The 27,927-nt window shown below is 54.1% G+C and overlaps 1 protein-coding gene across 1 annotated transcript; it reads right to left on the bottom strand.

The window, feature by feature from the left end:
- Positions 1-2,431: 2,431 nt before the first annotated feature.
- On the bottom strand, positions 2,432-27,927 carry LOC144490346 (pecanex-like protein 1). The gene is made up of 8 exons (XM_078208109.1): positions 27,823-27,927; positions 26,165-26,294; positions 21,371-21,429; positions 19,735-19,950; positions 16,521-16,774; positions 8,406-8,636; positions 6,429-6,531; positions 2,432-2,562 (listed from the first exon to the last, which is right to left on the bottom strand). Exons 2-8 carry the CDS (start codon positions 26,284-26,286, stop codon positions 2,489-2,491), a joined length of 1,059 nt encoding a protein of 352 aa, XP_078064235.1. The 5' UTR covers positions 26,287-26,294; positions 27,823-27,927; the 3' UTR covers positions 2,432-2,488.

A 27,927-nucleotide genomic window follows, 5' to 3' on the forward strand; every position in this document is an offset into this window, starting at 1 on the left:
CAACCCCCCCAAAACCAGCGGCACTCGCAACCCCCCCAAAACCAGCGGCACTCGCAACCCCCCCAAAACCAGCGGCACTCGCAACCCCCCCAAAACCAGCGGCACTCGCAACCCCCCCAAAACCAGCGGCACTCGCAACCCCCCCAAAACCAGCGGCACTCGCAACCCCCCCAAAACCAGCGGCACTCGCAACCCCCCCAAAACCCGCGGCACTCGCAACCCCCCCCAAAACCCGCGGCACTCGCAACCCCCCCAAAACCCGCGGCACTCGCAACCCCTCCAAAACCAGCGGCACTCGCAACCCCCCCAAAACCCGCGGCACTCGCAACCCCCCCAAAACCCGCGGCACTCACAACCCCCCCAAAACCAGCAGCACTCGCAACCCCCCCCAAAACCAGCGGCACTCGCATCCCCCCCCAAAACCAGCGGCACTTGCAACCCCCCCCAAAACCAGCGGCACTTGCAACCCCCCCAAAACCAGCGGCACTCGCAACCCCCCCAAAACCAGCGGCACTCGCAACCCCCCCAAAACCAGCGGCACTCGCAACCCCCCCAAAACCAGCGGCACTCGCAACCCCCCCAAAACCCGCGGCACTCGCAACCCCCCCAAAACCCGCGGCACTCGCAACCCCCCCAAAACCCGCGGCACTCGCAACCCCCCCCAAAACCAGCGGCACTCGCAACCCCCCCAAAACCAGCGGCACTCGCAACCCCCCCAAAACCAGCGGCACTCGCAACCCCCCAAAACCAGCGGCACTCGCAACCCCCCTTCTCACCAACATCTACAGGTGCACCATCGGAAGCGAACCAGGAGCTTGGAGTGGCTCCTGCTCTGACCCAGGATCATACAATCCCGACAGTGCAGAAGGAGGCCATTCAGGCCATTGAGTCTGTGCCATCCACAATCCCACCCAGACCCTGTTACCCTCCATATTTACCCTGCTAATCCCTCTGGCCTACGCATCCCGGGACACGAGGGGTCCATTTACCATTGCCAATCCACCGAACCCACACATCTTTGGACTGTAATAGACCGCAAGGAACTACAAAAGGTCGTGAATGTAGCCCAGTCCATCACGCAAACCAGCCTCCCATCCACTGACTCTGTCTACGCTTCCCGCTGCCTCGGGGAAAAGCAGCCAGCATAATTAAGGATCCCACGCACCCCGGACACACTCCCTTCCACCTTCTGCCATCGGGAAAAAGGTACAAAAGTCTGAGGTCACGTACCAACCGACTCAAGAACAGCTTCTTCCCTGCTGCTGTCAGACTTTTGAATGGACTTACCTCGCATTAAGTTGATCTTTCTCTACACCCTAGCTGTGACTGTAACACACATTCTGCACCCCTCTCCTTTCCCTTCTCTATGTAGGGTATGCTTTGTCTGTAACAGCTCACAAGAAACTGGCACAGTGGGTTAGCACTGCGCCTCACAGCGCCAAGGACTCGGGTTCCATTCCGGCCTTGGGTCACTGTCTGTGTGGAGTCTGCACGTTCTCCCCGTGTCTGCGTGGGCTTCCTCCGGGTGCTCAGGTTTCCTCACACAGTCCGAAAGACGTGCTGGTTAGGTGGATTGGTGTGGAGGTGCCGGCATTGGACTGGGGTAAACACAGTAAGAAGTCTCACAAGAAGGTGGATTGGGCCATGTTAAATTGCCCCCTTAGTGTCCAAAGATGTGCGGGTTAGGTGGATTGGCCATGCTAAATTATCCCTTTGTGTCCCAAAGATGTGCGGGTTAGGTGGATTGGCCATGCTAAATTGCCCCTTTTGTGTCCAAAGATGTGCGGGTTAGGTGGATTGGCCATGCTAAATTGCCCCTTTGTGTCAAAGATGTGCGGGTTAGGTGGATTGGCCATGCCTAAATTGCCCCTTTGTGTCCAAAGATGTGCGGGTTAGGTGGATTGGCCATGCTAAATTGCCCCTTAGTGTCCAAAGATGTGCGGGTTAGGTGGATTGGTCATGCTAAATTGCCCCTTAGTGTCAAAAGATGTGCGGATTAGGTGGATTGGCCATGCTAAATTGCCCCTTAGTGTCCAAAGATGTGCGGGTTAGGGGGATTGGCCATGCTAAAATCTCCCGAGTATCGGAGGGATTAGCAGGGTAAATTTGTGGGCTTACGGAATAGGGCCTGGGTGGGATGGTGGTTGGTACAGACTCGATGGGCCGAACGGCCTCCTTCTGCACTGTCGGGACTCGAGTGTTAATGTAAACCTACTTGTGACACGAATAAATAAACTTTAAACTTTGTACTTTTCATTGTATCCCAGGAGACGTGAGAATAGTACGTCAATCCAATTCATTCAGAGGACATTAAACCACCCCCACGCACTGCCCTCTCGCCCTCCACCCCTGTCCACTCACCCCCTTCAGCGTCTGAACCCACCACCCCCGCCATTGCGAGCTCGCGCCATACCTGGTGCAGTTTCAGGGACATCCGGACCCCCGTGCCACCACCTTCTGCAGCAGCTCCATGTCGAGAAAGACCCACTCATCGCGGGGGCAGGTGATGCGGAAGTCCCCTTTGAACAGGGCTGTAACCCGTACAGGAACGGCTCCAGGCTGCTGCGCGGGAGAGAGGGAGGGAGGGGAAAGGGGGGGAGAGAGAGAAGGGGACAGGATATTAGTGTCAAAACTCCCGGCAGACCCGACAGCATTCCCACAGATAAATCACTGACATTGTGCTGGAATTCTCACTCGGAAACAGGAAGCACCTCCTCGAGTTACTGACCCTCGCCCTATCCCGATCGGATCCGAATTCCCTCCAAGTCCCATTCATTCTTCATCGCCCCTCCGCCAGGCCCGCACCCCCTCCCTATCTCTGTAACCTCCTCCAGGCCCGACACCCCCTCCCTATCTCTGTAACCTCCTCCAGCCCCGACACCCCTCCCTATCCTGTAACCTCCTCCAGCCCCGACACCCCCTCCCTATCTCTGTAACCTCCTCCAGCCCAGAGACCCCCTCCCTATCGCTGTAACCTCCTCCAGCCCTGACAACCCTCCCTATCCCTGTAACCTCCTCCAGCCCTGACAACCCTCCCTATCTCCGTAACCTCCTCCAGCCCTGACAACCCTCCCTATCCCTGTAACCTCCTCCAGCCCTGACAACCCTCCCTATCCCTGTAACCTCCTCCAGCCCCGACACCCCTCCCTATCCCTGTAACCGCCTCCAGCCCCTACACCCCTCCCTATCTCTGTAACCTCCTCCCAGCCCCGACACCCCCTCCCTATCTCTGTTACCTCCTCCAGCCCCGACACCCCTCCCTATCCCTGTAACCTCCTCCAGCCCCGACACCCCTCCCTATCCCTGTAACCTCCTCCAGCCCTGACAACCCTCCCTATCCCTGTAACCTCCTCCAGCCCCAACATCCCCTTCCTATGTCTGTAACCTCCTCCAGCCCCTACAACCCTCCCTATCTCTATAACCTCCTCCAGCCCCTACACCCCTCCCTATCTCTGTAACCTCCTCCACCCCTACACCCCTCCCTATCTCTGTAATCTCCTCCAGCCCCTACACCCCTCCCTATCTCCATTACCTACACCCTTCCCTTGCTCTAACCTCCTCCAGCCCCGACAGCCCTCCCTTTCCCTGTAACCTCCTCCAGCCCCTACACCCCTCAACATCTCTATAACCCTCTCCAGCCTCAACACCCCTCCCCATCTCTGTAACCTCCTCCAGCCCGTACACCCCTCCCTATCTCTGTAACCTCCTCCAGGCCCTACACCCCTCCCTATCTCTGTAACCTCCTCCAGCCTCTACACCCCTCCCTATCTCTGTAACCTCCTCCAGCCTCTACACCCCTCCCTATCTCTGTAACCTCCTCCAGCCTCTACACCCCTCCCTATCTCTGTAACCTCCTCCAGCCTCTACACCCCGCCCTTTCTCTGTAACCTCTTCTAGCCCCTCCAACCCTCCCTATCTCTGTAACCTCCTCCAGCCTCTACACAACCCTCCCTATCTCTGTAATCCCCTCCAGCCCCTACACCCCCTCCCTATCTCTGTAACCTCCTCCAGCCCCTACACCCCCTCCCTATCTCTGTAACCTCCTCCAGCCCCTACACCCCCTCCCTATCTCTGTAACCTCCTCCACCCCGACACCCCTTTCCAACCCCTAAACCCCTCCCCATCTCTGTAACCTCCTCCAGCCCTACGCCTCTCCCCATCTCTGTAAAATCCTCCAGCCCAGACATTCCTCCCTGTCTCTGTAACCTGCAACTTTAACCTGGTGTTGTGAGACTTCTTACTCTGTAACCTCCTCCAGCCCCCACAATCCTCAGTCTCTGTAACCTCCTTCAGCCCCTACACCCCTCCCTATCTCTGTAACCTCCTCCAGCCCCTACAACTCTCCCTATCTCTGTAACCTCCTCCAGCCCCTCCAACCCTTCCTATCTCTGTAACCCCCTCCAGCCCTACACCCCCTCCCTATCTCTGTAATCCCCTCCAGCCCCTACAAGATCTCTGCGCTCCTCCAATTCCAGCCTCTTGAGCATCCCCCGATTCCCATCGCTCCGCCATTGGCGGCCGTGCCTTCAGCTGCTTGGGTTGGTGGGGCTGGAATTCCCTCCCTTCACCTCTTCTCCTCCTTGTTGCTTGAAGCCGACCCCTGGGTTTTCCCCCTGACGGTGTAATGTTTCGTTAGGCTGGTTGCTCGTGGCTGAGCTCTGGAGCAGAGTTGACATTGCGCTGAAGGTGCAAAGTCAATCTCTGCAACCTGAGCTCGCCACAGGGACTGTACAGCCCGGAAAGCTCGCCGAGTGCGGCAGTAAGACCAGTGGCAGCTGTCCGCAGCGGACACTCTGCGGCAGAGAGGACGTGCAACCTCAGCCTGCACTCATCCCACTGAAACAGGGCCCCATGTCCCTTTGAACGTGACCCAGGTTTGAACATGACCAACTTGCTGCAAATGTATCACAGATCACAGAATCCCCACAGTTCAGAAGGCGGCCATTCAGCCCATCGAGCCTGCACCGAGCACAGTCCCACCCTGCCCTATCCTATAACAGCACTCTGCTAATCCCCCTGACACTAAGGGGCAATTTAGCATGGCCAATCCACCTAACCTGCACATCTTTGGACACCAAGGGCAATTTAGCATGGCCAATCCACCCAACCTGCACATCTTTGGACACTAAGGGGCAATTTAGCATGGCCAATCCACCTAACCCTCACATTTTTGGACACTAAGGGGCAATTTAGCATGGCCAATCCACCTAACCTGCACATCTTTGGACACTAAGGGACAATTTAGCATGGCCAATCCACCTAACCTGCACATCTTTGGACACTAAGGGCAATTTAGCATGGCCAATCCACCTAACCTGGCACATCTTTGGACACTAAGGGACAATTTAGCATGGCCAATCCACCTAACCTGCACATCTTTGGACACTAAGGGGCAATTTAGCATGGCCAATCCACCTAACCTGCACATCTTTGGACACTAAGGGGCAATTTAGCATGGCCAATCCACCTAACCTGCACATCTTTGGACATTAAGGGCAATTTAGCATGGCCAATCCACCAACCTGCACATCTTTGGACACTAAGGGGCAATTTAGCATGGCCAATCCACCTAACCTACACATCTTTGGACACTAAGGGACAATTTAGCATGGCCAATCCACCTAACCCGCACATCTTTGGACATTAAGGGGCAATTTAGCATGGCCAATCCCCCTAACCCGCACATCTTTGGACACTAAGGGGCAATTTAGGACTGAGTTGAGGAGGAAACTTCTTCACATAAAGGGTTGTGAATCTGTGGAATTCCCTGCCCAGTTGAGGCTACCTCATTGAATGTTTTTAAGGCAAGGATAGATAGATTTTTGAACAGTAAAGGAATTAAGGGTTATGGTGAGCGGGCGGGTAAGTGGAGCCGAGTCCACCGAAAAGATCAGCCATGATCTTATTGAATGGCGGAGCAGGCTCGAGGGGCCGGATGGCCTACTCCTGCTCCTAGTTCTTATGTTCTTAATTTAGCATGGCCAATCCTTCTAACCTGCACATCTTTGGACTGTGGGAGGAAACCCACGCAGACACGGGGAGAACGTGCAGACTCCACACAGACAGTGACCCGAGCCGGGAACTGAACCCGGTTCCCTGGCGCTAAACACTGTGCCACCGTGCTGCCCACATCGATCGCACAACTGGCCTGGGCAGAGCGAAGGCCAGTCGAAGTGACTGACCTGCAGACGGTGGCCAGGCAGGTCTGACGAGACCCGCCTCAAAAGCTTCACACCCCCAGCAACGCCCCCCCACCCCCCTCAAATCCCAGCTCCGCGGAAACAATCACTGCCACCCCCTTCACTTCAGGCCACGTCCCAGCTCTCGTGCCCCCCCCCCTCCCCCCCCACTTCCCGCCCACTCCTTTGGCAGTGTGTGTGTGTCCGGTGAGGCCGTACAGAGGCACGGCACTCCTCTCGCTCCCTTACCTCGCTGACATGCTGTGTGAGGCCGTCCCCAGCGCTCGCCGGCCCAGGATACAGAGTCCGAAACACAGGTCACCAGGTGAGAGTTCCTGTCGCTCTCCACAGACTGCAGGGAGGGTGAAAGGGGAGGTGAGGGTGAAGAGGGGTGAATGGGGGGAGCGAGGGTGGGCAGAGAGAGGGATGGTTACATTAGCCACCGATTCAGACCAGAAATCCAGCAATGCATTTAGACCTGTAGCTCCTAAACTGGCGACAAGCAATCAGCGCGACCACAGATTGGAAATTGCCACGACTGGATTAACACGGTGGCACCGTGGGTTAGCACTGCTGCCTCACAGCGCCAGGGTCCCGGGTTCGATTCCCGGCTCGGGTCACTGCCTGTGTGAGTCTGCACGTTCTCCCCCCCCCCCGTGTCTGCGTGGGTTTCCTCCGGGTGCTCCGGTTTCCTCCCACAGTCTGAAAGACGTGCTGGTTAGGGTGCATTGGCCGTGCTAAATTGCCCATTATTGCGCAAAGATCATAGAATCCCTGCAGTGCAGAAGGAGGCCAATACAGCCCATCGAGTCTGCAGTGACCACAATCCCACCCAGGCCCTATCCCCGTCACCCCATATATTTACCCTAACTAGTCCCCCTCATACTAAGGGGCAATTTAGCATGACCAATCCATCTAACCTACACATCTTTGGACACCAAGGGGCAATTTAGCATGGCCAATCCATCCAACCTGCACATCTTTGGACACCAAGGGGCAATTTAGCATGGCCAATCCACCTAACCTGCACATCTTTGGACATTAAGGGCAATTTAGCATGGCCAATCCACCTAACCTGCACATCTTTGGACACCAAGGGGCAATTTAGCATGGCCAATCCATCCAACCTGCACATCTTTGGACACTAAGGGGCAATTTAGCATGGCCAATCCACCTAACCTACACATCTTTGGACACTAAGGGGCAATTTAGCATGGCCAATCCACCTAACCTGCACATCTTTGGACATTAAGGGCAATTTAGCATTGCTAATCCCCCTAACCCGCACATCTTTGGACACTAAGGAGCAATTTAGCATGGCCAATCCACCTAACCCGCACATCTTTGGACACTAAGGGGCAATTTGGCATGGCCAATCCACCTAACCCGCACATCTTTGGACTGTGGGAGGAAACCAGAGCACTCGGAGGAAACCCACGCAGACATGGGGAGAACGTCCACACAGACAGTGACCCGAGCCGGGAATCGAACCCGGGTCCCTGGCGCTGTGAGGCAGCAATGCTAATCACTGTGCCACCGTGCCCACTTGTAACATTAACTCTGCTCCTCTCTCCACAGATGCTGTTGGACCAGAGTTTTCCCCATCATTTTCTGCTTTTATTTCAGATTTCCAGCATCCGCAGTATTTTTTTAAAATATAAACTCTGCCCAAGACCGCAAGGAACTACAAAAGGACGTGAATGTAGCCCAATCCATCACGCAAACCAGCCTCCCATCCATTGACTCTGTCTACACTTCCCGCTGCCTCGGGGAAAAGCAGCCAGCATAATTAAAGACCCCACGCACCCCCGGACATTCTCTCTTCCACCTTCTTCCGTCGGGAAAAAGATACAAAAGTCTGAGGTCACGCACCGACCGACTCAAGAACAGCTTCTTCCCTGCTGTCAGACTTTTGAATGGACCTACCTCACATTAAGCTGATCTTTCTCTACACCCTAGCTGTGACTGTAACACTACATTCTGCACCCTCTCCTTTCCTTCTCTATGAACAGTATGCTTGGTCTGTATAGCGCGCAAGGAACAATACTTTTCACTGTATCCCAATACATGTGACAATAATAAATCTAATTAAAAACGTGAGGGTTCGATGGAGTTGAGACACACGGTCGAAACGGAATGGCGGAGGGGATGGGCTGAATGGCCTCTGCCCGCTTTCTGACGCAGCACAGATGCCATTCGGCCCGTCGTATCCGCCCTGGCACCCACCTTCTCCCGCCGGCTGGCGCAGTACTGGATCCAGTCCAGGTAGATGATGCAGAAGGAGGCCAGGGAAATGCCCTGCATGCGGTGGTCGTAGTCTTCGTCGATGTTGTGGTTGAAGGTGGGGTCGCTGTCGGCGTAGGTGGGGCTGGCGCACGGTCGCAGCACCTCCTGGATTGCTTCATTGTTCACCCAATCCTCCAGCTTCGGAGAGCGGATCACATAGTAGATAATACTCTGGGAGAGAGAGAGAGAGAGACAGAGAGGGAGGGAGGGAGACAGAGAGGGAGGGAGACAGGGAGGGAGGGAGGGAGGGAGGGAGTGTGGGAGGGAGACAGAGAGGGAGGGAGGGAGGGTGACAGAGAGGGAGGGAGGGAGGGTGACAGAGAGGGAGGGAGGGAGGGTGACAGAGAGGGAGGGAGGGAGGGTGACAGAGAGGGAGGGAGGGAGGGTGACAGAGAGGGAGGGAGGGAGGGTGACAGAGAGGGAGGGAGGGAGGGTGACAGAGAGGGAGGGAGGGAGGGTGACAGAGAGGGAGGGAGGGAGGGTGACAGAGAGGGAGGGAGGGAGGGTGACAGAGAGGGAGGAGGGAGGGTGACAGAGAGGGAGGGAGGGAGGGTGACAGAGAGGGAGGGAGGGAGGGTGACAGAGAGGGAGGGAGGGAGGGTGACAGAGAGGGAGGGAGGGAGGGTGACAGAGAGGGAGGGAGGGAGGGTGACAGAGAGGGAGGGAGGGAGGGTGACAGAGAGGGAGGGAGGGAGGGTGACAGAGAGGGAGGGAGGGAGGGTGACAGAGAGGGAGGGAGGGAGGGTGACAGAGAGGGAGGGAGGGAGGGTGACAGAGAGGGAGGGAGGGAGGGTGACAGAGAGAGGGGGAGGGAGACAGAGAGAGGGGGAGGGTGACAGAGAGAGGGGGAGGGAGACAGAGAGAGGGGGAGGGAGACAGAGAGAGGGGGAGGGTGACAGAGAGAGGGGGAGGGTGACAGAGAGAGGGGGAGGGAGACAGAGAGAGGGGGAGGGAGACAGAGAGAGGGGGAGGGTGACAGAGAGAGGGGGAGGGTGACAGAGAGAGGGGGAGGGTGACAGAGAGAGGGGGAGGGTGACAGAGAGAGGGGGAGGGTGACAGAGAGAGGGGGAGGGAGACAGAGAGAGGGGGAGGGAGACAGAGAGAGGGGGAGGGAGACAGAGAGAGGGGGAGGGAGACAGAGAGAGGGGGAGGGAGACAGAGAGAGGGGGAGGGAGACAGAGAGAGGGGGAGGGAGACAGAGAGAGGGGGAGGGAGACAGAGAGAGGGGGAGGGAGACAGAGAGAGGGGGAGGGAGACAGAGAGAGGGGGAGGGAGACAGAGAGAGGGGGAGGGAGACAGAGAGAGGGGGAGGGAGACAGAGAGAGGGGGAGGGAGACAGAGAGAGGGGGAGGGAGACAGAGAGAGGGGGAGGGAGACAGAGAGAGGGGGAGGGAGACAGAGAGAGGGGGAGGGAGACAGAGAGAGGGGGAGGGAGACAGAGAGAGGGGGAGGGAGACAGAGAGAGGGGGAGGGAGACAGAGAGAGGGGGAGGGAGACAGAGAGAGGGGGAGGGAGACAGAGAGAGGGGGAGGGAGACAGAGAGAGGGGGAGGGAGACAGAGAGAGGGGGAGGGAGACAGAGAGAGGGGGAGGGAGACAGAGAGAGGGGGAGGGAGACAGAGAGAGGGGGAGGGAGACAGAGAGAGGGGGAGGGAGACAGAGAGAGGTGGAGGGAGACAGAGAGAGGGGGAGGGAGACAGAGAGAGGGGGAGGGAGACAGAGAGAGGGGGAGGGAGACAGAGAGAGGGGGAGGGAGACAGAGAGAGGGGGAGGGAGACAGAGAGAGGGGGAGGGAGACAGAGAGAGGGGGAGGGAGACAGAGAGAGGGGGAGGGAGACAGAGAGAGGGGGAGGGAGACAGAGAGAGGGGGAGGGAGACAGAGAGAGGGGGAGGGAGACAGAGAGAGGGGGAGGGAGACAGAGAGAGGGGGAGGGAGACAGAGAGAGGGGGAGGGAGACAGAGAGAGGGGGAGGGAGACAGAGAGAGGGGGAGGGAGACAGAGAGAGGGGGAGGGAGACAGAGAGAGGGGGAGGGAGACAGAGAGAGGGGGAGGGAGACAGAGAGAGGGGGAGGGAGACAGAGAGAGGGGGAGGGAGACAGAGAGAGGGGGAGGGAGACAGAGAGAGGGGGAGGGAGACAGAGAGAGGGGGAGGGAGACAGGGAGAGGGGGAGGGAGACAGAGAGAGGGGGAGGGAGACAGAGAGAGGGGGAGGGAGACAGAGAGAGGGGGGAGGGAGACAGAGAGAGGGGGAGGGAGACAGAGAGAGGGGGAGGGAGACAGAGAGAGGGGGAGGGAGACAGAGAGAGGGAGAGAGAGAGAGAGGGAGAGTGGTCACAACCTATGCCAATATTACTGCCACCTCAAACTTGCCCTTCGGCTCCGAGACGCATGTTTGTGGGTCCGCGTCCCACCCCCAGACACCTCAGTACGTAATCCAGGCTTACATCCCCTCCCGGTGTCAGTGCTGGGGGAGTGCTGGATAAAAGCAGATTACTGCGGACGCTGGAATCTGAAACCAAAAGGGAAAACGCTGGAAAACCTCAGCAGGTCTGGCAGCATCTGTAAGGAGAGACGTTTCGAGTCCCGATGACCCCTTGGTCAAAGCGCTGGTCTATTGCCGGAAACAGCGACAGAACGGTCAAGGAAGGGAAGTGTCCGAGATGGACCAGGTGAAGGCGATGGAAGGGTGAAAACTGGAAGCCAAGTTGATGAATTTTTCGAGGTCTGGACGAGAGAATGAAGCAGCACTAAAATAGTCATCGATGCACTGGTTAAAGGAGCTGCGGGAGGGGATCCGGATAGGCCTGGAACAAGGAATGTTCCACATATCCCATAAAAGGACAAGCGTAGCGAGGACCCACGCAGGTATCCATTGCTACTCCTTTGATTCGGAGCAAGTGCTGCACTGTCAGACAAGCCATCCGTAAGAGACGGCAAAATCCCAGCCCATCGGACAATCGTGGAAAAGATTCCACGGCCACGACTGAAAACAAAAGTGGGAACAGAGTTCTTCCCGTTGTCCGGAGACCAACCTCTATCCCTGGGATAACAATGATCTGATCGTGTATGCAGTAGTGTTCGATGTCACCCTCTGTGTGGTGTCTGTTGTGCTTCCGACAAGTGACTGTCCATCAAAAGGGACTTAACTGGCTGTAAACTGCATCGAGACGTCCTGAGGTTGTGTAATGCATGACATTAATTCAACTCTTTTACCCCGTGCTGTACCTGTCCTGGGAGTGTTTGATGGGGGACAGTGTAGAGGGAGCTTTACTCTGTATCTAACCCCGTGCTGTACCTGTCCTGGGAGTGTTTGATGGGGACAGTGTAGAGGGAGCTTTACTCTGTATCTAATCCCATGCTGTTCCCGTCCCGGGAGTGTTTGATGGGGGACAGTGTAGAGGGAGCTTTACTCTGTATCTAACCCCGTGCTGTACCTGTCCTGGGAGTGTTTGATGGGGGACCGTGTAGAGGGAGCTTTACTCTGTATCTAACCCCGTGTTGTACCTGTCCTGGGAGTGTTTGATGGGGGACAGTGTAGAGGAAGCTTTACTCTGTATCTAACCCCGTGCTGTCCCTGTCCTGGGAGTGTTTGATGGGGGACAGTGTAGAGGGAGCTTTACTCTGTATCTAACCCCGTGCTGTCCCTGTCCTGGGAGTGTTTGATGGGGGACAGTGTAGAGGGAGCTTTACTCTGTATCTAACCCCGTGCTGTAACTGTCCTGGGAGTGTTTGATGGGGACAGTGTAGAGGGAGCTTTACTCTGTATCTAACCCCGTGCTGTACCTGTCCTGGGAGTGTTTGATGGGGGACCGTGTAGAGGGAGCTTTACTCTGTATCTAACCCCGTGTTGTACCTGTCCTGGGAGTGTTTGATGGGGGACAGTGTAGAGGAAGCTTTACTCTGTATCTAACCCCGTGCTGTCCCTGTCCTGGGAGTGTTTGATGGGGGACAGTGTAGAGGGAGCTTTACTCTGTATCTAACCCCGTGCTGTAACTGTCCTGGGAGTGTTTGATGGGGACAGTGTAGAGGGAGCTTTACTCTGTATCTAACCCTGTGCTGTACCTGTCCTGGGAGTGTTTGATGGGGACAGTGTAGAGGGAGCTTTACTCTGTATCTAACCCCGTGCTGTACCTGTCCTGGGAGTGTTTGATGGGGGACAGTGTAGAGGGAGCTTTACTCTGTATCTAACCCCGTGCTGTACCTGTCCTGGGAGTGTTTGATGGGGGACAGTGTAGAGGGAGCTTTACTCTGTATCTAACCCCGTGCTGTACCTGTCCTGGGAGTGTTTGATGGGGACAGTGTAGAGGGAGCTTTACTCTGTATCTAACCCCGTGCTGTACCTGTCCTGGGAGTGTTTGATGGGGACAGTGTAGAGGGAGCTTTACTCTGTATCTAACCCCGTGCTGTACCTGTCCTGGGAGTGTTTGATGGGGGACAGTGTAGAGGGAGTTTTACTCTGCAATTGTGTTCGTTTCCCTCCAATGCCTCACCTCTTCCCCCTCGTAAGCCTGTGACGCCCTACGAGCCTCGGATCCTCTGCTCACTCCACCACTGGCCGGCTTGAGGCTGATATTCAGGAACACCATCGCTGAACCTCACTGCCTCTGTCCTTCTTCAGACACTCCTCAAAATAAAAACCTACGCCTGCCCCATTGAAACTTCCAGAATACTGAGAGGCCCTGGATAGAGTGGACGTGGGGAAGATGTTCCCATTAGTCGGAGAGACTGGGATCCGAGGACTCGGCCTCAGAGCAAAGGGGCGGACCCTTTAGAACCGAGATGAGGAGGAATTTCTTCAGCCAGAGGGTGGGTGAATCTGTGGAATTCATCCTCACAGAGGAGGCCGGGCCATTGAGTGTGTTTAAGACAGAGATAGATAGATTCTTGATCGGTAAGGGGATCAAAGGTTACAGGGAAAAGGGCGGGAGAGTGGGATCGAGAAACTTACGCGCCATCATCAAATTCTTTTTCTATTCATTCGTGGGTCAGCATCTATTGCCCATCCCTAGTTGCCCCAGGGCAGTTGAAAGTCAACCACATTGCTGTGACTCTGGTGGAGATGCCGGCGTTGGACTGGGGTAAACACAGTAAGAAGTTTAACAACACCAGGTTAAAGTCCAACAGGTTTATTTGGTAGCAAAAGCCACACAAGCTTTCGGAGCTCCAAGCCCCTTCTTCAGGTGAGTGGGAATTCTGTTCACAAACAGAGCATATAAAGACACAGACTCAATTTACATGAATAATGGTTGGAATGCGAATACTTACAGCTAATCAAGTCTTTAAGAAACAAAACGTGAGTGGAGAGAGCATCAAGACAGGCTAAAAAGATGTGTATTGTCTCCAGACAAGACAGCCAGTGAAACTCTGTGGGGGTTACAGATAGTGTGACATGAACCCAATATCCCGGTTGAAGCCGTCCTCATGTGTGCGGAACTTGGCTATCAGTTTCTGCTCAGCGACTCTGCGCTGTCGTGTGTCGCGAAGGCCGCCTTGGAGAACGCTTACCCGAATATCAGAGGCCGAATGCCCGTGACCGCTGAAGTGCTCCCCAACAGGAAGAGAACAGTCTTGCCTGGTGATTGTCGAGCGGTGTTCATTCATCCGTTGTCGCAGCGTCTGCATGGTTTCCCCAATGTACCATGCCTCGGGACATCCTTTCTTGCAGCGTATCAGGTTGTCTACCTGATACGATTGTCTACCTGATACGCTGCAAGAAAGGATGTCCCGAGGCATGGTACATTGGGGAAACCATGCAGACGCTGCGACAACGGATGAATGAACACCGCTCGACAATCACCAGGCAAGACTGTTCTCTTCCTGTTGGGGAGCACTTCAGCGGTCACGGGCATTCGGCCTCTGATATTCGGGTAAGCGTTCTCCAAGGCGGCCTTCGCGACACACGACAGCGCAGAGTCGCTGAGCAGAAACTGATAGCCAAGTTCCGCACACACGAGGACGGCTTCAACCGGGATATTGGGTTCATGTCCCACTATTTGTAACCCCCACAGAGTTTCACTGGCTGTCTTGTCTGGAGACAATACACATCTTTTTAGCCTGTCTTGATGCTCTCTCCACTCACGTTGTTTTGTTTCTTAAAGACTTGATTAGCTGTAAGTATTCGCATTCCAACCATTATTCATGTAAATTGAGTTTGTGTCTTTATATGCTCTGTTTGTGAACAGAATTCCCACTCACCTGAAGAAGGGGCTTGGAGCTCCGAAAGCTTGCGTGGCTTTTGCTACCAAATAAACCTGTTGGACTTTAACCTGGTGTTGTTGAACTTCTTACTGTGGTCGAGCACAACGAAGGGCTGAATGGCCTAATTCTGTTGCTATATTTTACGGTCTTAGCATGTAGTTATCTGTCTGATGTATCTCATTCTCTGGCTCACTGTCTGATTCAAGTCCCCCTTAAGAACATAAGAAATAGGAGCAGGAGTAGGCCACCTGGCCCCTCGAGCCTGCCCCGCCATTCAATAAGATCATGGCTGATCTGAAGTGGATCAGTTCCATTTACCCGCCTGATCCCCATAACCCCTAATTCCCTTACCGATCAGGAATCCATCTATCCGTGATTTAAACATATTCAACGAGGAAGCCTCCACCACTTCAGTGGGCAGAGAATTCCAGAGATTCACCACCCTCTGAGAGAAGAAGTTCCTCCTCAACTCTGTCCTAAACTGACCCCCCTTTATTTTGAGGCTGTGCCCTCTAGTTCTAGTTTCCTTTCTAAGTGGAAAGACTCTCTCCCTCTCTACCCTATCCAGCCCCTTCATTATCTTATAGGTCTCTATAAGATCCCCCCTCAGCCTTCTAAATTCCAACGAGTACAAACCCAATCTGCTCAGTCTCTCCTCATAATCAACACCCCTCATCTCTGGTATCAACCTGGTGAACCTTCTCTGCACTCCCTCCAAAGCCAATATATCCTTCCGCAAATAGGGGGACCAATACTGCACACAGTATTCCAGCTGCGGCCTCACCAATGCCCTGTACAGATGCAGCCAGACATCTCTGCTTTTATATTCTATCCCCCTTGCGATATAGGCCAACATCCCATTTGCCTTCTTGATCACCTGTTGCACCTGCAGACTGAAAGAGTGCCTTGGGATGTTATGGCGTGACAGAAATGCAATTTATTCCGACATCACATGGTATCTCAGCCCACGTCTCGGGGCAGGCAGGGAGGGGGTCTAATATCTGGGCTCCTCCGAGCGTTCTGGAGGGGTTTGGAGCGGCACGGTGGCACAGTGGGTTAGCACTGCTGCCTCTCAGCGCCAGGGACCCGGGTTCGATTCCCGGCTTTGGGTCGCTGTCTGTGCGGAGTCTGCACCTTCTCCCCGTGTCTGCGTGGGTTTCCTCCGGGTGCTCCGGGTTCCTCCCACAGTCCGAAAGACGTGCTGGTTAGGGTACATTGACCCGAACAGGCGCCAGAGTGTGCGGCGACTCGGGAAATTTCGCAGTAACTTCACTGCGGTGTTAATGTAAGCCTTGCTTGTGACTAATAAATAAACTTTTTTAAAACTTTTAGGTTGGGGGCTCCCCGATTAGCCCCGTGGCGCAGTATGGAGGGGCTGGGTTCTGGGTCGGAGCTTGGGGGCTCCCCGATTAGCCCCGTGGCGCAGTATGGAGGGGCTGTGTTCTGGTTCGGAGCTTGGGGACTCCCCGATTAGCCCCGTGGCGCAGTATGGAGGGGCTGTGTTCTGGTTCGGAGCTTGGGGGCTCCCCGATTAGCCCCGTGGCGCAGTATGGAGGGGCTGGGTTCTGGTTCGGAGCTTGGGGACTCCCCGATTAGCCCCGTGGCGCAGTATGGAGGGGCTGTGTTCTGGTTCGGAGCTTGGGGGCTCCCCGATTAGCCCCGTGGCGCAGTATGGAGGGGCTGGGTTCTGGTTCGGAGCTTGGGGGCTCCCTGATTAGCCCCGTGGCGCAGTATGGAGGGGCTGTGTTCTGGGTCGGAGCTTGGGGGCTCCCTGATTAGCCCCGTGGCGCAGTATGGAGGGGCTGTGTTCTGGGTCGGAGCTTGGGGACTCCCCGATTAGCCGCACTGCCGCAGTACCTTGACGTAGTAGGTGATGAGGATCTTGCGGAGGTCGAACACCTGCAGCATTGAGGCCGCGTTGTTGTCACTGATGCTGTAGCCCTCCAGGACGTACTTGGTGGCAGCCACCTCCCAGGCCAGCCAGCGCTGTCCAAAGGCGGCGTTGAAGGAGAGCATGTGGGGCAAGTGGCCAGGTTCACAGCAGCAGCAGCCCTCGTCCTCCTCCACGCCTTCCGTGATGGCCTCCACCTCTCGCTGCTGGCAGTAGGTGCCTGTCGGGGAACAGGGAGACGCACAGGTAAAACTACAGGGTGGCCGGTCACCACCCCCCCCCCCCCGCACCGGGGAGCTCAGCTGAAAACCCCCCTTCTCACAATCCACAGACGCAGGCTCCAACCTGACTGGGCGGCATAGCGATGTGGGCAGCGCGGTGGCACAGTGGTTAGCACTGCTGCCTCACAGCGCCAGGGACCCGGGTTCGATTCCTGGCCTCGGGTCACCGTCTGTGCGGAGTCTGCACGTTCTCCCTGTGTCTGCGTGGGTTTCCTCCGGGCGCTCCGGTTTCCTCCCACAGTCCGAAAGATGTGAAGGTTAGGTTGATTGGCCATGCTAAATTGCCCCTTAGTGTCCAAAGATGTGAGGGTTAGGGGGATTGGCCGTGCTAAATTGCCCCTTAGTGTCCAAAGATGTGCAGGTTAGGTGGATTGGCCGTGCTAAATTGCCCCTTAGTATCCAAAGATGTGAAGGTTGGTCGATTGGCCGTGCTAAATTGCCCCTTAGTGTCCAAAGATGTGAGGGTTAGGTGGATTGGCCATGCTAAATTGCCCCTTAGTGTCCAAAGATGTGCGGGTTAGGTGGATTGGCCATGCTAAATTACCCCATAGTGTCCAAAGATGTGCGGGTTAGGTGGATTGGCAATGCTAAATTGCCCCTTAGTGTCAGAGGGACTAGCTCGGGTAAATGCACGGGGTTACGGGGAGAGGGCCGGGGTGGGATTGTGGTCAGTGCAGACTCGATGGGCCAAATGGCCTCCTTCTGCACTGGAGGGATTCAATGTTCTATGTTCTAACCTGGCCACAGTCCGAAATACGTGCTGGTTAGGGTGCATTGGTGTAACCCGAACAGGCGCCGGAGTGTGGGCGACTGGGGGATTTTCACAGTAACTTCATTGCAGTGTTAATGTAAGCCTTACTTGTGACACTAATAAATAAACTTTAAAACTTAAAATCCCCCAACAAATACCAGGATGTCCTTCTTTAGAACTCTTTACACGGGGACATGGGGCGTCGCTGGGCCCAGAATTTGTTATCCACTCCTAATTGCCCCTTGAACTGAGGGACTTGCTGGGGCCAGTTCAGAGGGGGGCAGTTAGGAGTCAACCTCATTGCTGTGTGTGTGCGTGCATGGGGCAGGGGGGTTTCCTTCTCTAAAGGGGACATTCGTGAACTATTCAGGTTTTTCCGACAATCGATGAGAGTTGCCACGGTCGCCGTTACTGAAACTGGCTTTATAATTCCAGATTTTATTATTTGAATGTAAATTCCACCAGCTGCCGGGGTGGGATTTGAACCCGTGTCCCAGAACATTAGCCTGGGGGCCTCTTGAGTACAGTGCTGTTATCACAATGCTACCAGTATGGGCGGCACAGTGGGTTAGCACTGCCACCTCACAGCGCCAGGGACCCGGGTTCGATTCCCAGCCTTGGGTCACTGTCTGTGCGGAGTCTGCACGTTCTCCCCGTGTCTGCGTGGGTTTCCTCCGGGTGCTCCGGTTTCCTCCCACAATCCAAAAACGTGTAGGTTAGTTGGATTGGCCATGCTAAATTGTCCCTTAATGTCCAAAGATGTACGGGTTAGGGGGATTGGCCGTGCTAAATTGTCCCTTAGTGTCCAAAGATGTACGGGTTAGGTGGATTGGCCATGCTAAATTGTCCCCTTAGTGTCCAAAGATGTGCCGGTTAGGTGGATTGGCCATGCTAAATTGCCCCTTAGTGTCCAAAGATGTACGGGTTAGGTGGATTGGTCATGCTAAATTGTCCCTTAGTGTCCAAAGATGTGCGGGTTAGGGGGATTGGCCATGCTAAACTGTCCCTTAGTGTCCAAAGATGTGCAGGTTAGGGGGATTGGCCGTGCTAATTTGCCCCTTAGTGTCCAAAGATGTACGGGTTAGGTGGATTGGCCATGCTAAATTGTCCCTTAGTGTCCAAAGATGTGCGGGTTAGGGGGATTGGCCATGCTAAACTGTCCCTTAGTGTCCAAAGATGTGCAGGTTAGGGGGATTGGCCGTGCTAATTTGCCCCTTAGTGTCCAAAGATGTACGGGTTAGGTGGATTGGTCATGCTAAATTGTCCCTTAGTGTCCAAAGATGTGCGGGTTAGGGGGATTGGCCATGCTAAATTGTCCCTTAGTGTCCAAAGATGTGCGGGTTAGGGGGATTGGCCATGCTAAATTGTCCCTTAGTGTCCAAAGATGTGCAGGTTAGGTGGATTGGCCATGCTAAATTGCCCCTTAGTGTCCAAAGATGTGCGGGTTAGGTGGATTGGCCATGCGAAATTGTCCCTTAGTGTCCAAAGATGTGCAGGTTAGGTGGATTGGCCATGCCAAATTGCCCCTTAGTGTCCAAAGATGTGCGGGTTAGGTGGATTGGCCATGCTAAATTGTCCCTTAGTGTCCAAAGATGTGTAGGTTAGGTGGATTGGCCATGCTAAATTGCCCCTTAGTGTCCAAAGATGTGCGGGTTAGGTGGATTGGCCATGCTAAATTGCCCGTTAGTGTCCAAAGATGTGCGGTTTAGTTGGATTGGCCATGCTAAATTGCCCCTTAGTGTCCAAAGATGTGCAGGTTAGGTGGATTGGCCATGCTAAATTGCCCCTTAGTGTCCAAAGATGCGCGGGTTAGGTGGATTGGCCATGCTAAATTGCCCCTTAGTGTCCAAAGATGTGCGGGTTAGGTGGATTGGCCGTGCTAAATTGCCCTTGTGTCAGGGGATTAGCAGGGTAACTATGTGAAGGTACGGGAATAAGGCCTGGGTGGGATTGTGGTCAGTGCAGACTCGATGGGCCGAATGGCCTCCTTCTGCACTGTCGGGATATTATGATTCCACCGGTGGGATTTGAATCCTTGTCCCAGCTCCAAGAGCGTTAACCTGGAGTCTCTGGATTACGGGATATTCCCACTCTGCCTCCCAGCAGCCAGGGGAGGCCGGGATGGGGCCGGTTGGAGGGGTAAGCTACCTCGGAACTCCAGGCCCCGCAGCTGGAAGGTGACGATGCCATTGCCGATCTCGATGAGGTGCACCAGGGCGTTCAGGTAGTCCGAGGCCAGGATGAAGCAGTCGCCCATGGCGTGGTTGCCCCAGCGACCCAGCAGCAGGTCTCCGCACAGGCTGTGCTGCAGCGAGCGGGTCAGGTGCTCGTAGAAGATGGAGTTGAGGTTGTTGTCGTCAGCCCCTGAAACACAACGCCCGCAGTTAGAGAGTTTCCACCCCCCCCTCTATCGAGCCCCCCCCGTCCCTACCCTCCCGCCTGCACTCAGCTGCCCTGGGTCAATAGTACGTCCACCAGCATGGATCACGTACTCCCTCCCCTCCTCAGGGTCGGGAGGTGGACGGGACGCAAGTCGAGGGGCAGGGCAGACGAACCACTGTGCCACCATTATAGCACTGCTGCTTCTCAGCGCCAGGGACCCCGGTTCGATTCCCGGCCTCGGGTCGCTGTCTGTGCCGAGTCTGCACGTTCTCCCCGTGTCTGCATGTGTTTCCTCCGGGTGCTCCGGTTTCCTCCCGCAGTCCAAAGACGTGCTGGTCAGGTGCAAAGTTCTCCCTCAGTGTAACCCGAACAGGCGCCGGAGTGTGCCAGCACAGTGGGTTAGCGCTGCTGCCTCACAGCTCCAGGGACCCCGGTTCGATTCCCGGCTCGGGTCACTGTCTGTGGGGAGTCTGCACGTTCTCCCCGTGTCTGCGTGGGTTTCCTCCGGGTGCTCCGGTTTCTTCCCGCAGTCCAAAGACGTGCTGGTCAGGTGCAAAATTCTCCCTCAGTGTAACCCGAACAGGCGCCAGAGTGTGGGCGACTAGGGGATTTTCACAGTAACTTCATTGCAGTGTTAATGTAAGCCTACTTGTGACACCAATAAACAAACCTGAAACTGCATTCCCCGCTGCCTCGGGAAAAAGCAGCCGGCATAATCAAGGACCCCCACGCACCCCCGGACATTCTCTCTTCCACCTTCTTCCGTCGGGAAAAAGATACAAAAGTCTGAGGTCACGTACCGACCGACTCAAGAACAGCTTCTTCCCTGCTGCCGTCAGACTTTTGAATGGACCTACCTCGCACGAAGTTGATCTTTCTCTACACCCTAGCTATGACTGTAACACTACATTCTGCACCCTCTCCTTTCCTTCTCTATGAACGGTATGCTTTGTCTGTATAGGGCGCAAGAAACAATACTTTTCACTGTATCCCAATACATGTGACAATAATAAATCTAATGTATTAAGCTGATCTTTCTCTACACCCTAGCTATGAGTGTGATACATTCTGCACCCTCTCCTTTCCATCTCGCCTATGTACTCTATGAACGGTATGCTTTGTATAGCTCGTGAGAAACAATACTTTTCACTGTATCCCAATACATGTGACAATAATAAATTAAATATTAAGTTGATCTTTCTCTACACCCTAGCTATGACTGTAACACTACATTCTGCACTCTCTCCTTTCCTTCTCTATGAATGGCATGCTTTATCTGTATAGGGCGCAAGAAACAATACTTTTCACTGTATCCCAATACATGTGACAATAATAAATCAAATCAATTTATCAGACGACTGCAAATCCCTCCCAGACGCCCGTCAAGTTAACCAACAAGTACCTGGATTCCTGTCCAGTTGCGTGGCCAGTCGAGTGTTGGAATGGTCAACTCGCTTGGTGCTAAGCAGAAGGAGAGAGAGAGAGAGAGAGAAGAGAGTCAGTTGACTGCCCCGTAACAGTGGCACAGAATGAAGACAGGCTAGAGGGGCTGATAGGGAACGGCAAGCGCGGGTGAAACAGTAGAGGCCTTCGTGTTGCTCAGTGTTACCACGCAGAGGTCGATCCCAAATTTGAGAAGCCACGCCAATTCCCCCAAGAGGGCCACCTCGCTTCGCAATCTGTTCGAAATGTTTGGGGAAGTGCTAAATGTCCTTCAGTAACATTCAGAGGTTCATGAACAGAAAGCCCTGACACTCGGGAATAATTAACCAGTTATGCATTTAACCAACCTGGAGCTTTAACCAAAAAAGTAACATCTCGATTCAAGTGAGGTTCTACTGGAATGCTGTTCAAATAAAGACAAGGATCATTCATTACCCAAAACGGGTAATAACAAAACTTTAGTCACTCTCAAAAAATATATACAGCCAGGTGTCTTGGCTTTGGAAAACCTTGCGAGTTCTTGAGTTGATTCCGCTGCCTATAAACTCTTTGATTTTGGTACCCTTCGATGGATAGATGGGGAGTTCTCTTAAGAGATATTCTAAGCTAGCAGGGAGCTGCTCTTTCCCTCTCGAGGTGTTGAGAGGTGGCAGCTCTTCAGCTGGACTGTAGGCAGGCAGTCGAGTCCCTCTTTATAACCCTGATGAACAAAGAACAAAGAACAATACAGCACAGGAACAGGCCCTTCGGCCCTCCAAGCCCGCGCCGCTCCCCGGTCCAGGATTGAATCCTGAATCCAGGATCCCCGCCCAATTTTCCAGCCTATCTACATACCAATATCCTATCCACCGAGCTGTCCCTCACAGCTACGATGCTTTGTTCATCACAACCTATTAACTCACCCCCACCCCCCCATTCCAGACCATGTGATCTCCAGGGAGAGGCGAAAACCCAGAGTGAAAACCCCAGGGCCAATATGGGGAAAAAGAATCTGGGAAATTCCTCTCCGACCCCCTGAGGCGATCGAAACGAGTCCAGGAGATCACAATGGCCCTGATCGGAAAATGCTTCCCAACCCTAGTCATTTCCACTTCCACGAACACCATATGAATTCCCTGCCCCCGAGACAGGTTCCCAACTATCCGCAGTCTCGCTCTGTACTGGCACCAGCAAGATGATCATAGAATGAAGCCTTGAAACGAGAAACAAGGAACAATTAGCCCGCGCCGCTCCCTGGTCCAAACTAGACCATTCTTTTGTATCCCTCCATTCCCACTCCGTTCATATAGCTGTCTAGATAAGTCTTAAACGTTCCCAGTGTGTCCGCCTCCACCACCTTGCCCGGCAACACATTCCAGGCCCCCACCACCCTCTGTGTGAAATATGTCCTTCTGATATCTGTGTTAAACCTCCCCCCCCTTCACCTTGAACCTATGACCCCTCGTGAACGTCACCATCGACCTGGGGAAAAGCTTCCCACCGTTCACCCTATCTATGCCTTTCATAATTTTATACACCTCTATTAAGTCTCCCCTCATCCTCCGTCTTTCCAAGGAGAACAACCCCAGTTTCCCCAATCTCTCCTCATAACCAAGCCCCTCCATACCAGGCAACATCCTGGTAAACCTCCTCTGTACTCTCTCCAAAGCCTCCACGTCCTTCTGGTAGTGTGGCAACCAGAACTGGACGCAGTATTCCAAATGCGGCCGAACCAACGTTCTATACATCTGCAACATCAGACCCCAACTCTTATACTCTATGCCCCGTCCTATAAAGGCAAGCATGCCATATGCCTTCTTCACCACCTTCTCCACCTGTGACGTCACCTTCAAAGATCTGTGGACTTGCACACCCAGGTCCCTCTGCGACTCTACACCCTTTATGGTTCTTCCATTTATCGTGTAGCTCCTCCCTACATTATTCCCACCAAAATGCATCACTTCGCATTTATCACGATTGAACTCCATCTGCCATTTCCTTGCCCAAATTTCCAGCCTATCTATATCCTTCTGTAGCCTCTGACAATGTTCCTCACTATCTGCAAGTCCTGCCAGTTTTGTGTCGTCCGCAAACTTACTGATCACCCCAGTTACTCCTTCTTCCAGATCATTTATATAAATCACAAACAGCAGAGGTCCCAATACAGAGCCCTGCGGTACACCACTAGTCACAGGCCTCCAGCCGGAAAAAGACCCTTCCACTACCACCCTCTGTCTTCTATGACCAAGCCAGTTCTCCACCCATCTCGCCACCTCCCCCTTTATCCCATGGGATCCAACCTTTTTCACTAGCCTACCATGAGGGACTTTGTCAAACGCTTTACTAAAGTCCATATAGACAACATCCACGGCCCTTCCTTCGTCAACCATTTTGGTCACTTCTTCAAAAAACACCACCAGGTTAGTGAGGCATGACCTCCCTCTCACAAAACCATGTTGACTATCGTTAATGAGTTTATTCCTTTCTAAATGCGCATACATCCTATCTCTAAGAATCTTCTCCAACAACTTCCCCACCACGGACGTCAAGCTCACCGGCCTATAATTACCCGGGTTATCCTTCCTACCCTTCTTAAATAACGGGACCACATTGGCTATCCTCCAATCCTCTGGGACCTCACCTGCGTCCAGTGACGAGACAAAGATTTGTGTCAGAGGCCCAACGATTTCACCTCTCGTCTCCCTGAGCAGCCTTGGATAGATTCCATCAGGCCCTGGGGATTTGTCAGTCTTTATATTCTCTAACAAACCTAACACTTCCTCCTTTGTAATGGAGATTTTCTCCAACGGTTCAACACTCCCCTCAGAGACACTCCCAGTCAACACATCCCTCTCCTTTGTGAATACCGACGCAAAGTATTCATTTAGGATCTCCCCTACTTCTTTGGGCTCCAAGCATCAGTCCCCACTTTTGTCCCCGAGAGGTCCGATTTTTTCCCTAACAACCCTTTTGTTCCTAACATATGAATAAAATGCCTTGGGATTCTCCTTAATCCTGTCTGCCAAGAACATTTCGTGACCCCTTTTTGCTCTTCTAATTCCCCGTTTGAGTACTTTCCTACTTTCATTGTACTCCTCCAGAGCTCCCTCCGTTTTCAGCTGCTTGGACCTAACATACGCCTCTCTTTTCCTTTTGACCAGTCCCTCAATTTCCCTGGTTATCCACGGTTCTCTAATCCTACCCTTCCTATCCTTCTTTTTTACAGGCACATGCTTGTCCTGTAGCCCTAACAACCGTTCCTTAAAAGACTGCCACATACCAGATGTGGATTTACCCTCAAACAGCCTCTCCCAATCAAGAGCTGCCAATTTCTGCCTGATCCCAATAAAGTTAGCCTTCCCCCAATCCAACACCTTACCCTTGGGACACCACTCATCCTTTTCCATCACTATCCTAAAGCTAACAGAATTGTGGTCACTATTTGCCACATGTTCCCCAACCAAAACTTTGAAGACCTGACCGGGCTCATTCCCCAGTACCAGGTCCAGTATAGCCCCCTCTCTAGTTGGGCTGTCCACATATTGTTCCAACGAACCCTCCTGTACACATTTTACAAATTCCTCCCCATCCAGAGTCCCTGCCCTCAGCGATTTCCAGTCTATACCAGGGAAATTGAAGTCTCCCACTACAACAACCCTATATTTCCTGCACCTATCCAGTATCTCCTGACATATCCATTCTTCCACTTCCCTTGGGCTGTTGGGGGGCCTGTAGTATACCCCCAACATAGTGACTGCGCCCTTCCTGTTTCTAAGCTCCATCCAGAGTGACTCGCTACACGACTCCTCCGAATTGTCCTCCCTCTGCACCGCTGTAATATGCTCTCCAACCAATACCGCTACTCCCCCACCTCTTTTAGCCCCTCCTCTGTCTCGCCTAAAACACTTGTACCCTGGAATATTCAGCTGCCAGTCCTGTCCCTCTTTCAACCAAGTCTCTGTCACCGCAACCACATCCAAATTCCTCGTGCGCATTAAGGCCCCAAGTTCGTCTGTTTTACCTGCTACGCTCCTTGCATTGAAGTATAAGCACTCCAGACCCCCAGGCTCAGTGAGGTCATCCTCCCCCAGAGTGCTCTTCTTCTTTGCCAGCCTTGTCCCAGCCCCAAGCTCGTCCCCAGCCACCACACTTATAGACCTAATAGTTTGATCCCCACCCCCCTGCCATACTAGTTTAAACCCCCCCGAACTGCACTAGCAAAGCTCCCAGCCAGGATATTTGTGCCAATCATGATCGAATCAACTTTCCGATACGGGATTGGTCTGATGTTGTCAACAGTACCAAATTCAAATTTGATAGGTTCCTGACGGCTTCTTCAAACCGATAGGCTGTCAGAATTTAAAAGCCTGCAAAGCCTGTTACCAAAACAATCCTGTCGCTTGGGTCCTTGTCACAAATGTTGCAATCTGTGTACTCTGTGCGCACCTGCATTTTAAACCTCCAAGCGTGGACACAAAACCAGCTCTTAAAAGGGACACACTTCACAACACTCGGGTACAGCTGAGCGCGAGGGGGGGGCAGCCTCATCGTCCGGGGGGTGGGGGACGGGACACACACACACACACTTCACAACACTCGGGTACAGCTGAGCGCGAGGGGCGGGGGGGGGGGGGGGGGGGGGGTTCGCCCCTTTATAATCCTGTCTGCGGGACAGGATGAGGAATTTCCTGCCCCCTTCACTCCCAGGGGATGCTGAGCTTCCTCCGCCACTGTGCCCGGAAGGCGGGAAAGCTTCAGGCCGCGCGCTGCTCACTTGTAATCCCGCTCCCAGAATTTGACCGGCCGGGCGTAGGAGGTGATGAACACGGCGCTGCCGAGGAGGGGGTTCAGGGGGGTAGAGACGAGGGCCGAGAGCACAGCCTGGACAAAGAGCATCGCCGAATCTGGACGGAGCCACCGGTTAAGGAGGTAACACAGGGGGGGGCCACGGTTACCCGACAAGGACGGCCGCTGGTCACAGACGCCACGAGTAAACACGGAAACTAGAAGCAGGAGGCTATTCGGCCCTTCCAGCCTGTCCCGCTCTCCAATCAGATTGCCACTATATATGTGATAGGAGGAGAGAGATTGCATTGAAACTAGCAGCAGGAGGAGGCCATTCGGCCCTTCCAGCCTGCTCATGACCACCATGGCTGATCATCCAATTCAATATCCTGATTCCCCCCCTTTCCCCCCCCCATATCCCTCGATCCCTTTAGCCCCAAGAGCGATGTCTAATTTCTTCTTGAAATCAACGTTTTGGCCTCAACTACTTTCTGTGGGAGTGAATTCCACCACCCTCTGGGTGAAGAAATTTCTCCTCACCTCAGTCCTAAAAGGTTCACCCCCTTATCCTCAAACTATGACCCCCCTAGGTCTGGACTCCCCCCACCATCGGGAACATTCTTTCTGAATCTACCCTGTCTAACCCTGTTAGAATTTTATAAGTTTCTATGAGATCCCCTCTCACTCTTCTAAACTCCAGTGAATATAATCCTCACCGACTTAGTCTCTCCTCATATGACAGACCTGCCACGCATTTACCCAGCCAATCTCCCTTATCCTACACGTCTTTGGACAGTAAGGGACAATTTAGCACGGCCAATCTCCCTTATCCTACACGTCTTGGGACAGTAAGGGACAATTTAGCACGGCCAATCTCCCTTATCCTACACGTCTTGGGACAGGAAGGGACAATTTAGCACGGCCAATCTCCCTTATCCTACACGTCTTGGGACAGTAAGGGACAATTTAGCACGGCCAATCTCCCTTATCCTACACGTCTTGGGACAGTAAGGGACAATTTAGCACGGCCAATCCACCAAACCTGCACATCTTGGGACACTAAGGGGCAATTTAGCACGGCCAATCCACCTAACCTACACATCTTGGGACACTAAGGGGCAATTTAGCACGGCCAATCCACCAAACCTGCACATCTTTCGGACTGTGGGAGGAAACCGGAGCACCCGGAGGAAACCCACGCAGACACGGGGAGAATGTGCAGACTCCGCACAGACAGTGACCCGAGCCGGGAATCGAACCTGGGTCCCTGGCGCTGTGAGGTGGCAGTGCTAACCCGCTGTGCCACCGTTCCGTCCAAGCAATGCAGTGTTAACTGCATCCCTGTTACAATTGTGTCATTTGGGCTTCTGTAGCTTTATCTCATTCAGCCATCTGAGTGTCGTGTCTTTGCATCGAAGTTACTCCTGTCGTGTTCTCCCGTGTCGCTGTCTGTCTCCGTCCTCCTGATTCCTGTTTCTACCCCCCCCCCCCACCGACCCCCCCCACCCCCACCGCCCCCCACCACACCGCCCCCCCTCCCCACCGCCCCCACCCCCCCAAACACCCTGCCCCCGCTGTAGGTGGAATAACTTTTCCAAACCCCACTCCTGGCCACGTGCCGTCAATGACGGTAAACATAAAGGATACGGGGAACAGCAAACGGCTGGGCGAAGGCGTGGAAGGCAGAGCCCCACGTGATCTGCCACGGAGCGATGTAGGTTAGCACAAATCGCAGCTTGTACAGCAAGTCCC

Source organism: Mustelus asterias, unplaced genomic scaffold (assembly GCF_964213995.1).
Source record: "Mustelus asterias unplaced genomic scaffold, sMusAst1.hap1.1 HAP1_SCAFFOLD_3188, whole genome shotgun sequence".
NCBI classification, from domain to species: Eukaryota; Metazoa; Chordata; class Chondrichthyes; order Carcharhiniformes; family Triakidae; genus Mustelus; species Mustelus asterias.